The sequence below is a fragment of the Schistocerca piceifrons genome, chromosome 11, assembly GCF_021461385.2.
Source record: "Schistocerca piceifrons isolate TAMUIC-IGC-003096 chromosome 11, iqSchPice1.1, whole genome shotgun sequence".
In the NCBI taxonomy this organism is placed as follows: Eukaryota; Metazoa; Arthropoda; class Insecta; order Orthoptera; family Acrididae; genus Schistocerca; species Schistocerca piceifrons.
The window spans coordinates 3,690,035-3,705,026 of NC_060148.1; the positions used below are offsets into that span (position 1 = coordinate 3,690,035).

Genomic DNA, 14,992 nt, shown 5'->3' on the forward strand with positions numbered 1-14,992 from the left:
AGTATTAAGCGTAGGAACTGAAAGCCGTCGACTGTTAGTGAGAGACTAGTCTCAGCTCTCGGGAGAACACAATTACACGTGTATACGTAATAAATGAAAGTATCAAAATGAGAATCTATTTGATTTAGCAATCTGTCCGTTTCGTAATACTGTCAACTACTGAATAATACACCCTGTCTTCCAATACATTAGGGACACCTCAAACTGGCTAATTACCGTCATCTTTTATACAAGATTCTTTGTTTTTAATGAGAACTTCTGGGTGACAAAGTAAAATGTAATTTAACAAGTCCTTTAGGCAGATATTGCTATGCATTCTCTCTCTCTCTCTCTCTCTCTCTCTCTCTCTCTCTCTCTCTCTCTCTCTGTCTTATTGTAATACGTGTAAAAATTTAAATTGTGTACATAGGTGTGTGTGTGTGTGTGTGTGTGTGTGTGTGTGTGTGTATGTGTGTGTGTGTGAGAGGAAGGGGGGGGGGGGTGCAGGCCACACTCATGCACACCTTTTTTTTTCTTTAGGCTGGTGTGATTGTATCTCTCTCTAAACTCATAGAGGGCATATATCTTCCACTTCTGTTCTAACACACTAAGTCATACATTTCTCACCTTTTAGTAAAGTGTAGTCAGTCTTCCCATTCATATAGACCCCCTCAAGCCTGCTAGCTGTTCATTAACTGTGTTATCATGTCCATTGTAATTATCCGGGCTGTTATGCCGTGGTCGGTTGACGCATTCTGTGCCAATTCCCAACGTTTCGTCTCCGACTGCAGGAGACGTCTTTGAGGGGGTCCATAGCTCGACGGAAGGTCCGACACACCCACCGGCTCAGTCAGTAGCGAGCTACGGACCCCCTCGAAGACGTCTCCCGCAGTCAGAGACGAAACGTTGGGAACTGACACAGAATTCGTCAACCGACCACAGCTTAACAGTCCGGATAATTATAACGGACACGATATTTCCGGCCCTGAAAGTCTACATTTTAGTAAACTGCGTTATGTTTTAAATAATGTCTCTTATCGTAAATCTGTAAAGAGGCACACGAAAACAAAATTATAAGAGACCCTTATGGACGTATATCGAATGACGAGGAAACATTTCCACGTGCACAGTTCAGTGGGAGAGAATCGGGCGGGGGTGGATCGTCATACCTCACTCTTCATTATTTCGAGTCCGTATCGAGGCATCGAGGTACATATTTCAGCTGTCCGGTCTTCCCAGTCACCAGATACACCTCCAGGCGGAGTGCTCGGCGTGCTCGTACAGGTGAGCGCGGCAACTGCAGTTAGGCCGGAAGCTAAACGCCGACCCCGCCCCCGCCACACGTAGCCTCGTGCGACGGCACGGTCGGCGTGCCCTGTCGGGAGGGGCGGTGTCTGCAAATACTGGCGTGGTAAGAGAAAGCGTAAACCGGCGAGAGCGGGAGAGCGGAGCGCAGTACGGCCTGGCTCAGCCGCGGCATTCGGCGGACGTGGCGGGCGCCGCGTCGTCGTCGGCCGGGCGCAGCCGCAGCAGCAGCGCCGACAGAACAGTCGTGCCGCGCTCCTTGGTCACCCACTCCTCCGCCTCCGCCTGGGCTGGCGCCCGCGCAGCCGACACCTTGTACGTCCCCGGCTGCACCAGCACCTGGAACGCCGCCCACGCACGGTACCGCTGCCGCGTCTTGGGGTCCAGGAATCTGCAGGGAGAAGAATTGTACTGCGACTCGAGTGATGAAGACTCGATGATGATCATAATGATTATGATAACACCAATGTCAACTTGACGAGGATGACTACAAGATAAGGATGACTACAAGATAAGGACGACTACAAGATAAGGACGACTACAAGATAAGGACGACTACAAGATAAGGACGACTACAAGATAAGGACGACTACAAGATAAGGACGACTACAAGATAAGGACGACTACAAGATAAGGACGACTACAAGATAAGGACGACTACAAGATAAGGACGACTACAAGATAAGGACGACTACAAGATAAGGACGACTACAAGATAAGGACGACTACAAGATAAGGACGACTACAAGATAAGGACGACTACAAGATAAGGACGACTACAAGATAAGGATGACTACAAGATAAGGATGACTACAAGATAAGGATGACTCGATGAGGGCGATGATGACGACATGACGATTTAATGAGGGTGATGACCACGACGACGGCATTTTGTGATGATGATAATGACAACATTTGATGACTATAGCCATATTTGAGAATGGTGATGAGATTGTTGTCGATAATGGTGTGCGTGCAAGACAGCAAGGTCTTCAGATCGCAACTGAAATTTTATCAAATCTTTGCCCTTTCAGCTCGATTGCCTCGCTAGGATGTGGAGTCGAACCCATTATCTTCAGTTATTTAGTAAGTAACAGTCTTCATTGTATAAGGGGCAGGAGCCAGGGGAGATCGGTTTCAATGTACGGGCTTCCACGTCGTACCTGTCCCCGTTTCGGTGCCGTTTGAGAGCCACAGTTCCTCAACCGTGCACCTTTATCCTAGGATATCCAGAAAATTTTGCCCAATTCGAAGTCCCCCACTCGGCTCTGACCTCGCTATCGACTTGTTTCCGCCCACCCGGTAAGCGAGCACTAAACGGATAAGTGTACGACATTCTTGCACTACAAATGTGGCCCACTCCAAAACTCACTCGCGGCCCACTCCAAAACTCACTCTGACTTCTTGCGGCAGGGCAACGTCTTGCTGACGGCGTGTCGGATGTCCGGAGAGAAGACCAGCTGCGAGCCCTCGGAGTCCGACTTGTCCCGCATCCGCTGCAGGCCCAGCTCACCTGTCCACCGCCAAAGCAAAACGGAGTCATTAGTTTGGAAAACTATTTCTACACCTCGTCTTGTACACTAATGGGGGGGGGGAAAAATAAATAAATACATAAAAACAAAAAAAATTGGAACACCAATAAATAATTAATGTAGAGTAACATAATTTCGAGAGTATACCACTGTCTAAGTAACATATGTAAGTGATGAACGTAAGCCATTGCAAATGTGAAATGCAGGTACATTAATAACTGGTTTAACCAGCAGAACGTCGAATGCGAGCAAGCAAAAGTGGACGCATTGTGTGGTACGTGTTCTGGATGTCAGTTCGTGAGACGGAGTCCCGTGCCCGTCGCACTCCGTCAGTCGATACGGGGTCGGTTAATGCCGTCTGTGGACGACACCGGAGTTATCGTCCGACGGTGCCCCGTACGTGTTGGGTTACAGACACATCTCACGATCGAGCAGGCCGAGGCGACGTTCGACACGCACTAGAGCGTACAGCATTACGACAGTAGTATGCGAGCAAGTGTTATGCCGTCAGGAAACGCTCCTCAGAATGCCGTTCACGAACGGCAGCACCAGGGGTCGAATGACTAGACTGGCATACGGATTTGCAGTCAGGGTGCGTGGAATACCGTATTTACTCGAATCTATATCGCACGTTTTTTCCAGTTTTTGTAATCGAAAAAACCGCGTGCGGCTTAGAATCGAGTGCAAAGTGTGCGGAAGTTCTGAAAAATGTTGGTAGGTGCCGCCGCAACTAACTTCTGCCGTCTAATCTTGTAGCGCTACACAGGCATGCTTTGCAGGCACAAAGATAAATACTGGTGGCAAAACCTATGCGTCAGTTAATAAATTAAAAGAAAAGGTAGAAGAATGTAAACATTATGCCATGTATTCTTTCGTGTTTGCTACTATGTCATTTAAATCCTGTCTGCCTAATAAACTACGAAACTAGAGTGAGACAACAGCAAATGCGGAAGAATATAAATATAATGTCATGTTTATATTCGTTTTACTCTTATGCTGAATAGTGATACAGTCATAAATGAAGCACGAATCTAAGATGACTAACATCTGTGCAGAATGTAATGTACTAAAGAGGCGTCTGCAAAGGTTTTCGAACGGAGAAAAATTGTCGCTAAACTCTCGTTTGGAACAAATTCTATCATACGCCGTCTATTATTTGGTTCTTGCTGATCATTATCAAAGAATGCAGCAGTGTAAGTAACAACAAATAGCAGTCTCTTGCCATTGTTTCGCTAATGAGACAATTCCTCTCTTTTTTGTTTATTGTAAGCTGTGGTAGCGTGTACAAAAGCAAGCCGTGCCGCGGGCGGCGACAGGCCGTAAACACGCACTATCAGAATGCGACAAACAATGCATGACACAGTACAGTAATGCATTTTCAGCTTAGAGTGACGCGAAGACCTATAACAAAGAGAACGGCACTTATCAGGTCAAAGCAAAATATAGCAATCGATTCAAACCAGACGAAGTATGCGAAAAAGGAAGGGTACCCGTGTAAATACGGACGGAGCACCTGACGTATATCAATGGCTACCTGGTAAAGCTTAAGTGCTAAGCTTATGACTCGAACCAAACTACTGTAGCTGTATCGTCATTCATTCGACCTAAATTGTGTCTCATATTAAAAAGGACCAACTTTGTTTCTATTTGGAGCGGCGGTCTATAACTTCTCTCCCCCCTTGAATTTCGAGTCTCAAATTTCAGGAGCAGCTTAGAATCGGATAATTTTTTTTCCCCCTCGATTTTGAGTCTCTTTTTCAGATGCAGCTTATATTCGAGTGCGGCTTAGATTCGAGTAAATACAGTAACCGCGCGGGTGCTCCTGCCGTCCCACAGAATCTCATCCCAGACTGTAATTCCCAGCGTCGATTCAGTGCGTCGGGCACGCAGACGTGTCTGTTGCAGGCCCTCGACCGGCCTCATCCTAACCGGCACACGGCCGCCACTGGCACCGAGGCAGAACCAGCTCTCCTCAGAAAATACGACAGACCTCCACCCTGCCTTCCGGCGAGGTCTCGCTCGACTCCACTCGAGTCACAAGTGGTGGTAGTTTGTGGTCAGTGAAACACACGCTACAGGGTATCTGGCTCAGAACTGCCCTCGAAGTAACCGATTTGTAGCAGTTGACTGTGTCACTGTGGTGTCAGCTGCCGTTCAGATTGACACTGCAGCTGCAGTACGGTGCACTCGAGTGGTACGCCGAACGCGACAGTCTTCGTTGTCGGTAGTGCCACGCGGCCAGGTCTCCTCGCGACCGAACACTGTCGTCATAACCGCTGCCGGCAGTCGTGTAAGGATTCCTCCCGAGTCTTTCTGTAATACTGCAGCGGTAACGTCCAACTTCCTGCAACCCTATTACGAGACCTCGTTCAAACCGAGTGAGGTGTGGATAACGGTACCTTTGTCGCCTCAGAGCCATTCACGACTAACGTCGGCTCGCCACGTGCGATATAGGAGGTAACTGACGCTTACGACGACACGTATTCGAAGCAAACACGATTTGCACCCTCGTAGCGGCATTACTAGCGCCACCCTTACGAGACTGACGTTATCTTTCAGGCGTAGAAACGTGCCCACCAGCTTCTGTTCATGTCGCACAGCTCCTCCTCTAAGCCGCAATTTCCTTTCTTCGGTCAACGTATTCGATATCCTGTGTGTGCGCACTGTTTCGTTTTTACTATTTTTCTCACTGTGTTGTTAGAATGTTTCACACACATTATCATTGTTACAATCCAGCTTAGCGAATGTTTATAAAAAATTGCCTAATTATAAACAAAAAAGAAACAGTAACGAAATATTTTTTGTCCATCGTGTTCCGCAGTTGACAAATTGTAGAAATTAGAGCATGTAACATCTTAAGTGCTGTTGAATTTATTGATTATTGCATGACTGTCTCTGGTCAAACACCATTATGGTGCACAGATTTCTGTTTACAGAAACTGTTACATACATATACACATAACAAAAACACGTCAAAAATGTGGCATCTGTATTTAATGTATCGTCATGTGGTTCCTTTTGTGTGAATAAAAAGTATTTTTAATTTTTATACTTCTGGCTGGGTTTTTTATGTAAAGTAATGTAATGTATGTATGTATGTATGTTTGTATGTATGCAAGTCTTGCTGTTAACAAAAATCTCTGCTCGATATAGTCTTTGCCCAAAATTGCTGGGACAATAAAGAATAAATTTAACAGCAGCTTAAGCTGTTACATGATATTTCCACAATTTATAAAATGTAATTACAGAATAGGTTGCAAATCGCGGACACGGCTCTCAGCTGCATATTTTGCTAGTGACACACGGAATTGGCACCGGACACACTGAATCTGCGCCAGACGATGAGTCGAAGCAGAAGTTCCTGCTTATTGAAGTGCTCACCTCGACCATTCTGGCTATCCGTGCATCCCTCCTGGACTTAGCCAGACCTCCGTATGTCACATTGTCTACATTACGTTACACAGCCCTCCAGTCACGCGTGCGTGTCTCAACGACAGGGTAATGCAACGTACAGACACAACATAAGCGAAGACATAGTATAAATCATTAAATATATATTGCTCAAAGTTATTTTATAATTACAACTGTCACTGTAATACAGTAGCCTTTCATAAAATCTAGTCATATTAAGTGTACCACATTAAGTTAAACTACAAGGACCATCCAGAAAGCAAAGAATATTTGCGCACACACACACACACACACACACACACACACACACACACACACACACACACACACACACAGTCTGTCTGCCCATCTCGTGGCGGCTGCCCGTCGGCTTCCGGTATCGAGTGTAACGTAGGCAGTTGCCGCAAGAGTCGTAAGTCGGACCTTGTCACGTGGTACGTCAGAGACTGCTGCGTCCCGAACTGTGGCGACTGCGAATACCGCCGTGTGCGAGTTGCCGAGGAGTTATTTGTTTTCTGCAGGTGGATAATGTTAGACCCGGTGAATTTTTCCGAAGACTCGTCGCCATTGACGGTGAAGTGTAAGGAATCCAAACAGTGTCTGAAAGTGGACGTAACATTTAAGAATGGGAGAACATACATTCACGACCCAGATAGGTCGGGGCAAACTTCGGTCACCAAAGATAGGCCAAAACACGAGGCGGATAGCACCGTTCGAGAGGATAGACGAATATCGGTTAGCAACCTGCGTAACCGGTGTCAGGAAGGTTGTCATTCAATTGCACACGAAATTGTGACTCGGCACTCGAGGTACCGCAAACCCCATGCAGGCAGAGGGCCACACATGCTCACGCACAACCAGAAACCTGCAAGAATGTGTGCCGCGTTAGCATTCTTGCAGTGTTACGAAAGCGGCGGTGAAACGTTTGCCGACTAGATCGTTACAGGAGATGAAACACGGGTCTCTTATACCCCACCCCAAATGAAGCAACTGTCTAAAAATTGGTCATACTTGTCCGTTTTGCATTCTGTTTCACGACAGAAAGCAGCGACGTACGCCGTGCTACTCTAGAACACTGTCACCAGGCTATCCGGAACTTCCGAAGAGGCCAGCTCTCGCGGGAAATTATTCCGTCGCACGACGGTGCACATACGTCCAGCAGACACGAGTCTCGCCGCTCGAACCCGACACTGTCAGATTGTTTCCCATTTCCAAAATCGAAAGAGCACTTCACCGGCACACCGTGGAGACCCAAGGACGCCACTGTGACCCGACACGGTCGAACGGCCGGGCAGTACAGAGAGGGCAGAGACGACCGGTGCCGAGGTATGACAAATGCCGCGATGTCAAAGGCAACTGTGTGGGAAAGTAAAGAAAGTATGTTTCAAAATGTGTAAATTCAGTTTCTGTATTACTATTATCTTCTTTCCTTTCTCAAACCTTAGGTCTGGTTAAAATTGGAAAGTGACGCGGACCTTGATCGAGCATGACTTCCTTTTAACTGTACGGTATATGTTACATTGCATTTAGGAACTTTCGGGTAATTGAACATGTATCAATAATTACAGCTTTCTGTACTTGTATATACAAGTTTGGATGTAGCTGTATTGCGTTGATGTACTGGTGGATATTGTGTGGTACGACTCCTGTAGTTGACAGTATAATTGGTATAATGTCAACTTTATCCTGATGCCACATGTCGTTGACTTCTTCAGCCAGTTGGATGTATTTTTCAATTTTTTCTCCCGTTTTCTTCTGTATATTTTTTGTATTGGGTATGAATATTTCGATTAGTTGTGTTAATTTCTTCTTTTTATTGGTGAGTATGATGTCAGGTTTGTTATGTGGTGTTGTTTTATCTGTTATAATGGTTCTGTTCCAGTATAATTTGTATTCATCATTCTCCAGTACATTTTGTTGTGCATACTTGTATGTGGGAACGTGTTGTTTTATTAGTTTATGTTGTATGGCAAGTTGTTGATGTATTATTTTTGCTACATTGTCATGTGTTCTGGGGTATTCTGTATTTGCTTGTATTGTACATCCGCTTGTTATGTGATCTGCTGTTTCCATTTGTTGTTTGCAAAGTCTGCATTTATCTGTTGTGGTATTGAGACCTCTAATAATATGCTTGCTGTACTATCTGGAGTTTATTGTTTGATCCTGTATTGCAATCACGAATCCTTCCTTCTCACTGTATATATTGCCTTTTCTTAGCCACGTGTCGGATGCGTCTGGATCGATGTGTGGCTGTGTTAGACGATACGGGTGCTTGCCGTGCAGTGTTCTCTTTTTCCAATTTACTTTCTTCCTGTCTGTTGATGTTATGTGATCTAAAGGGTTGTAGAAGTGGTTATGAAATTGCAGTGGTGTAGCCGATGTATTTATACGAGTGAGTGCTTTGTGTGTTTTGCTAGTTTCTGCTCGTTCTATAAAGAATTTTCTTACATTGTCTACCTGTCCGTAATGTAGGTTTTTTATGTCGATAAATCCCCTTCCTCCTTCCTTTCTGCTTAATGTGAATATCTCTGTTGCTCAATCTATGCGATGTATTCTATATTTGTGGCACTGTGATTGTGTAAGTGTATTGAGTGCTTCTAGGTCTGTGTTACTCCATTTCACTACTCCAAATGAGTAGGTCAATATTGGTATTACTATTATTATTAAAGAGTACCCCTGTATTGTGAAACCTTCTTTACTCACTGGACGGCCTCTGGTGAATGTACACATCTGACCACTTTCCTCCCTCACCTGGCAGCAGCAGCTCGCCGCGGTCCAGCACCTGCCGCACGTCGCCGAGGCGCGCGCCCCAGAAGGCGACGTGCCACCCCGCGCACAGCTGCTGCGGCGGCGCGCCCGCACTGTCGCCGCCCTCCTGGGGAGACGGCTTCGGCCGCCTCTTCAGGGGGAACCTGTCGGCAGGAGGGTGCGGTGTGAGGGCCGGGCCGAGCGGCCGTCGTCGAGACTTCGGCACTTCCTGGGAGCGGCTCCGGTGGTCGGATCGACTTTCCGAAACTGTCTGAACGGTGACGTAGGTCGACGTCCCGGGTATCTCACCCTGCGGACGCTCGTGTGCGCGAGTAATCGGAAAAAAAATTCCATTTTGCGTGATGTTCTACCAGTTTAAATAAAGAATGTTACAGAGACTGGTTATGTAGTGCAGTGGTTCAGGTACAGTCTTCACGTGCAAAATATTTCCACTTTCAATCTTGTCAGATGCTACGAAATTTTTAAAATCTTTATCAAAATGACTTTGGTCGAAATGTAATTTTTTATTTCTCTTCCTCTGTAGGATCATTTCAATCCCTGTATTAAGTTCTCCATTTGCTCTCGTTTTCATCTAATGACTCTCTTTCCGCTCGGGTCCGCAGCTCGTGGTCGTGCGGTAGCATTCTCGCTTCCCACGCCCGGGTTTGATTCCCGGCGGGGTCAGGGATTTTCTCTGCCTCGTGGTGACTGTGTGTTGTGTGCTGTCCTTAGTTAGGTTTAAGTAGTTCTAAGTTCTAGGGGACTGATGACCATAGATGTTACGTCCCATAGTGCTCGAAGCAATTTTTTCCGCTCAGAATCTTTGTTCCGGTGATTTTAATTATTTTTATGCTGTAACTTTCATTTAATTTCCTCCATTTTATCATCCTCTATTTTTGTCTTATCATCTTTTATTTTAGTCCGTGTTACTGCACACATTATTTCTATTCCTCATTTTGTCTGAATTTCTTTTTTGCTTACAGTCTCTTCTCTTGTTTACATCTTCACCTGCATTATTTTGTCCACAGTGCAATAAGAATTCATGTTTTAAATGTTTGTTTGATATAAATAAGGGAGAGAGAAAGAGTACATATTCCAACAAAAATTCATTTTTGATTACAGTGCAAAGTCACTATAAATATATTATTTTCTATTTGTTTTTAACCAATAGATCAGCATTTTCAAATGTTTACATATTGTTGAAGATAAATAATAATAATTAAATTCACACGGACAAAGATTACAAGTGGAAAGACAATGTTAAGAAAAGAAAAGAGTGTGATTGGAAAGTTTATACGGTGATTAAAATGATGTGACTTCCGATTACTCTCAAATGAGTGCCCACCAGGCTGAATGGCTAGGACCTCAACTACATAACTGTACAGATGGTTTCAGAAAGCCGATCCCACTACTGGCTACCTCTCCTCGTTAGTGTATAGGTCACCCAGCCAATCTAATAATCGTGCCAAATTTTTCTTATACTATTAATTCCCCATCGCCTCTGTGCCGAGTAAGGTCGACGTCTCGGCAAAGGGTCTCTCTTCCCCTGGAATAATGACAATTAATATCAAGCGAGATTTTCGTAAGATTTGAAAATTTTACAAATATAGGCAACTCGCTTTAAATATTTGGAACTGCAAAACTGTGCACCTCAATATTATACGGACAAGTCACAATTTGAATCGGACAGCTCACACAAACTCCTTGGTGTAAAAATGTGTCAGGATGTGAGATGGAAGGTCACTCTGGTACGACATGCCGTCCATTCAGAACAAAACTTTTCACTCCTTCCTCTCAGACAGACGAAAAATGAGTGTGTAAAAAAAATCGACATGAGAACTTCCCACAGTGCACTCTGCAGTCCCGCGTACGTGCAGTTGTGGCGAAAGAAGCACGAGCAGAGAGAGTCGCGGCAGTCGCCGAGGGCCTCTGCCCGCAGTTGTGGAGTCGCTCCTACTCGGCGCCCCGGCTCTGCAAAGTCTCGGGAGTCACGGAGCGAGAGGCGGTGCTGACAGTGGCGACATGTGGGAGCAGTCAAACAGAGCTTAACAAAACTCTAGTCCTGCCTACAGAGACAATTGTATCTAACTATTTATGTGAGTTACGAGTTGAAAAGAGATCTGTCCACCAACAACTGTAAAATGTTCTTACACAATGTTTCTCAAATAAGTTGTTGTTGTGGTCTTCAGTCAAGACACTGGTTTGATGCAGCTCTCTGTGCTACTCTATCCTGTGCAAGCTGCTTCATCTTCCAGTACCTACTGCAACCTACATCCTTCTGAATCTGCTTAGTGTATTCATCTCTTGGTCTCTCTCTACGATTTTTACCCTCCACGCTGCCCAACAATACTAAATTGGTGATCCCTGGATGCCTCAGAACATGTCCTACCAACCGATCCCTTCTTCTGGTCAAGTTGTGCCACAAACTCCTCTTCTCCCCAATTCTATTCAATACCTCCTCATTAGTTACGTGATCTACCCATCTAATCTTCAGCATTCTTCTGTAGCACCACATTTCAAAAGCTTCTATTCTCTTCTTGTCCAAACTATTTATCGTCCACGTTTCACTTCCATACATGGCTATACACCATACAAATACTTTCAGAAATGACTTCCTGACACTTAAATCTATACTCGATGTTAACAAATTTCACTTCTTCAGAAATGCTTTCTTTGCCATTGCCAGTCTACATTTTATATCCTCTCTACTTCGACCATCATCAGTTACTTTGCTCCCCAAATAGCAAAATTCCTTTACTACCTTAAGTGTCTCATTTCCTAATCTAATTTCCTCAGCATCACCCGACTTAATTAGACTACATTCCATTATCCTCGTTTTGCTTTTGTTGATGTTCATCTTATACCCTCCTATTGAGACACTGTCCATTCAGTTCACCTGCTCTTCCAAGTCCTTTGCTCTCTCTGACAGAATTACAATGTCATCGGCGAACCTCAAACTTTTATTTCTTCTCCATGGATTTTAATTGCTACTCCAAATTTTCTTTTGTTTCCTTTACCGCTTGTTCAATATACAGATTGAATAACATTGGGGAGAGGCTACAACTCTGTCTCACTTCCTTCTCAACCACTGCTTCCCTTTCGTACCCCTCTAACTCTTGTAACTGCCGTATGGTTTCTGTACAAATTGTAAGTAGTCCTTCTCTCCATGTATTTTACTCCTCCCTTTTGAAGAGAGTATTCCAGTCAAAATTGTCAAAAGCTTTATCTAAGCCTATAAATGCTAGAAACGTAGGTTTGCTTTCCTTAATCTTCTAAGATAAGTCATACGTCAGTATTGCCTCGCACGTTCCAAAATTTCTACGGAATCCCAATTGATCTTCCCCAAGGTCCACTTCTACCAGTTTTTCCATTTTTATGTAAAGAATCCGTGTTAGTATTTTGTAACTGTGACTTATTAAACTGATAGTTTTGTAATTTTCACACCTGTCATCACCTGCTTTCTTCCTAATTGGAATTATTATATTCTTCTCGGAAGTCTGAGGGTATTTCGCCCATATCACGAAATATACAGGAGTTATTGAAGGGTGTTTACGTCATCTAGTAGCTGGCAGAGTTTGGAGCTCTCTTACAGCCCCGGACCCTCTGCAGATCGTGAAGAAGTCACACACCACAATTTTGTCGTACTCCACACCAAGTCCATTACTTCGAGAAACTCTGAGAAAAGCAACCGTAAAAAAAGCTATAATTAATGTACAAGTTATCACAAATAGCATCAGGGTGAGAGATCATTTGGAAGGTTAATATCGGCTCAGTCCAGCCACACAATTTGCCAGTTACACTCTGTTGGAAAGGCTGGCAGGATTCTTGGAAAATACTGCAGATCTAGAAAGGAGACTGCTTACAATGCACTCTTTCAATCCACCTGAGAACAGTGCCCAAGTGTGTGGGACTCGTACCAAACAGGGATGGAGTAGCAGGTACTAAACATATACGAGACAACTTCGAGAAGTGCGTTACACATTAACGCCGGGCCGAGTAACTTTTATTGAATGCTGCACTGCACCTCAAAGTGACACAAGAACACAATACTAATTTTGAACACAGACATCACGTCTCTGTAAACGACATCTGAACGTTCTACCAACTGAAACTTCCTGGCAGATTAAAACTGTCTGCCGGACAGAGACTCGAACTCGGGACCTTTGCCTTTCTCGGGCACACTCCACCGCAGAGTGAAAATCTCATTCTGGAAACATCCCCCAGGCTGAGGCTAAGCCATGTCTCCGCAGTATCCTTTCTTTCAGGAGTGCTAGTTCTGCTTGGCTCGCAGGACAGCTTCTGTAAAGTTTGGAAGGTAGGAGGTGAGGTACTGGCAGAAGTAAAGCTGTGAGGACGGGACGTGAGTCGTGCTTGGGTGGCTCAGTTGGTGGAGCACTTGCCCGCGAAAGGCAAAGGTCCCGAGTTCGGGTCTCGGTCCGGCACACAGTCTTAATCAGCCAGGAAGTTTCATGTCAGCGCACACTCCGCTGCAGAGTGAAAATCTCATTGTGTTGTACCAGCTGTTGAATTCTCTGACATTAGAAATCCCCTCCTGAGTCAGTGAGCCATTCCAGCACCACTGTATGAATACCCTTACTGTCAGAACATCTGTTTCCCTCTCGACGTTCTCTTAGCTTGCCGAAAAGGTGGAAGTTACACAGTCCGAAGTCTGGATTTCCCGACCGGCACTGCCCGAGCGCGCGTGTGTGGCGTCGGCAAATTGTCGACGTCGGTTCACTACGGCTGCACGCGACACTGCATTTCGCCCACACACTGCCAGCATTTCGCAGTCAACCCATGCGCAGTTTAGAAGTTTCGCCCACAAGAAACTCACTGTACCGCACACTCTGACTGCCGCACCACTTCAGTTGCACACCGTGACGAGCCCGTTACCTGTGCCGCAGCAAAACTGCGTCTGCAGGAAATCGGAAACGCTCGCTCTTCCGACAGTGCACAGTGGTCTCGGCGAGGAGTGACGGGTAGCTTACTTTACGGAGCACGAATGTCCTATAAATGGCGGTACGGGTTTCTCTGACCCGCAGGAGATCGTCATGCATGTGCTCGAGCCTGAACTGGTCCGTGGGGAAGTAAAACAAATCTGTGAACAAAACTGGTAACATCATCTCAAGTCGTTAAAATACGCACCGTATTGCCTCGCCAAACGAGCTGAAGAAATGAATAACATAAACGAGACTGGAAATACATTATTCTGTTCTGCCAGCAAGCAAATAAATTGACAAATCAATAAACGAAATGTGAAGGAGTAACTGAGTTGAAATAGCGATCAAATAGAATTTGTCTAAATATTTCAGTCAAGTGACCAAACCGTCAACTGAAGCCCAATTTAAGGTGCAACTTTCTGGTCACTGTCAACTACGTGAGACAGGGGTGCCAGACACGCCGGCGTGTAAACTGCCCACTCACCACATCGTGAACAGTTTGGCCACACTGACAATCGGATCGCAGTGCCGAGTGTAGAGTTTTAACGTGTAGAGCACAGTAAAGACGGCACACGTATGAAAATGGAATGGTGACACCATCTGCTAACATGGCGATTATACTTTCATTACACTGTTTCATCATCTTCATCATCATCATCATCTTGGACAGTTTCCAGCCTCTGACCGGGTTTGTTTGGAACGCAAGCCTCTCCATCGTCTTCCGTCTTGCCACCATCTCTCTGCCTTCACCTCGGTGCAGTCTTCTCCTTTCTTCTGGACGCATTCCTACACTCGTTTCAGCCATCTGTCTCTCCATCTTCCTCTCGATTTCTTTCCTTCCAGTCTCATCTCGTGCATCCTCCTGGGTATGCTCTTCTCCTCCATTCTCTTAACATGCCCGTACCATCTCAGCCTCGATTTCTCTATCTCCTCCTGTAATGGCTCCACCTTCATTAACTCCCTGGTCCTCTCATTTGTTAACCTGTCTATCTCTGTCACTCCAGTACTGTTCCTCAAGAATTTCATCTCATCTCACTAACTTCTACTTTGCTTCTCTCTCTTCCTTTCATAACGAAG

General features: G+C 45.3%; 1 protein-coding gene across 1 annotated transcript in view; it reads right to left on the reverse strand.

The window, feature by feature from the left end:
• Positions 1–422: 422 nt before the first annotated feature.
• LOC124720189 (neuralized-like protein 4) overlaps positions 423–14,992 on the reverse strand; it is a 296,164-nt gene continuing 281,594 nt past the window's right edge. Inside the window, 3 exon segments of the mRNA XM_047245512.1 lie at positions 423–1,675; positions 2,680–2,797; positions 8,979–9,139. Of these exon segments, the coding sequence (XP_047101468.1) occupies positions 1,447–1,675; positions 2,680–2,797; positions 8,979–9,139 (508 nt within the window). The 3' untranslated portion in view covers positions 423–1,446.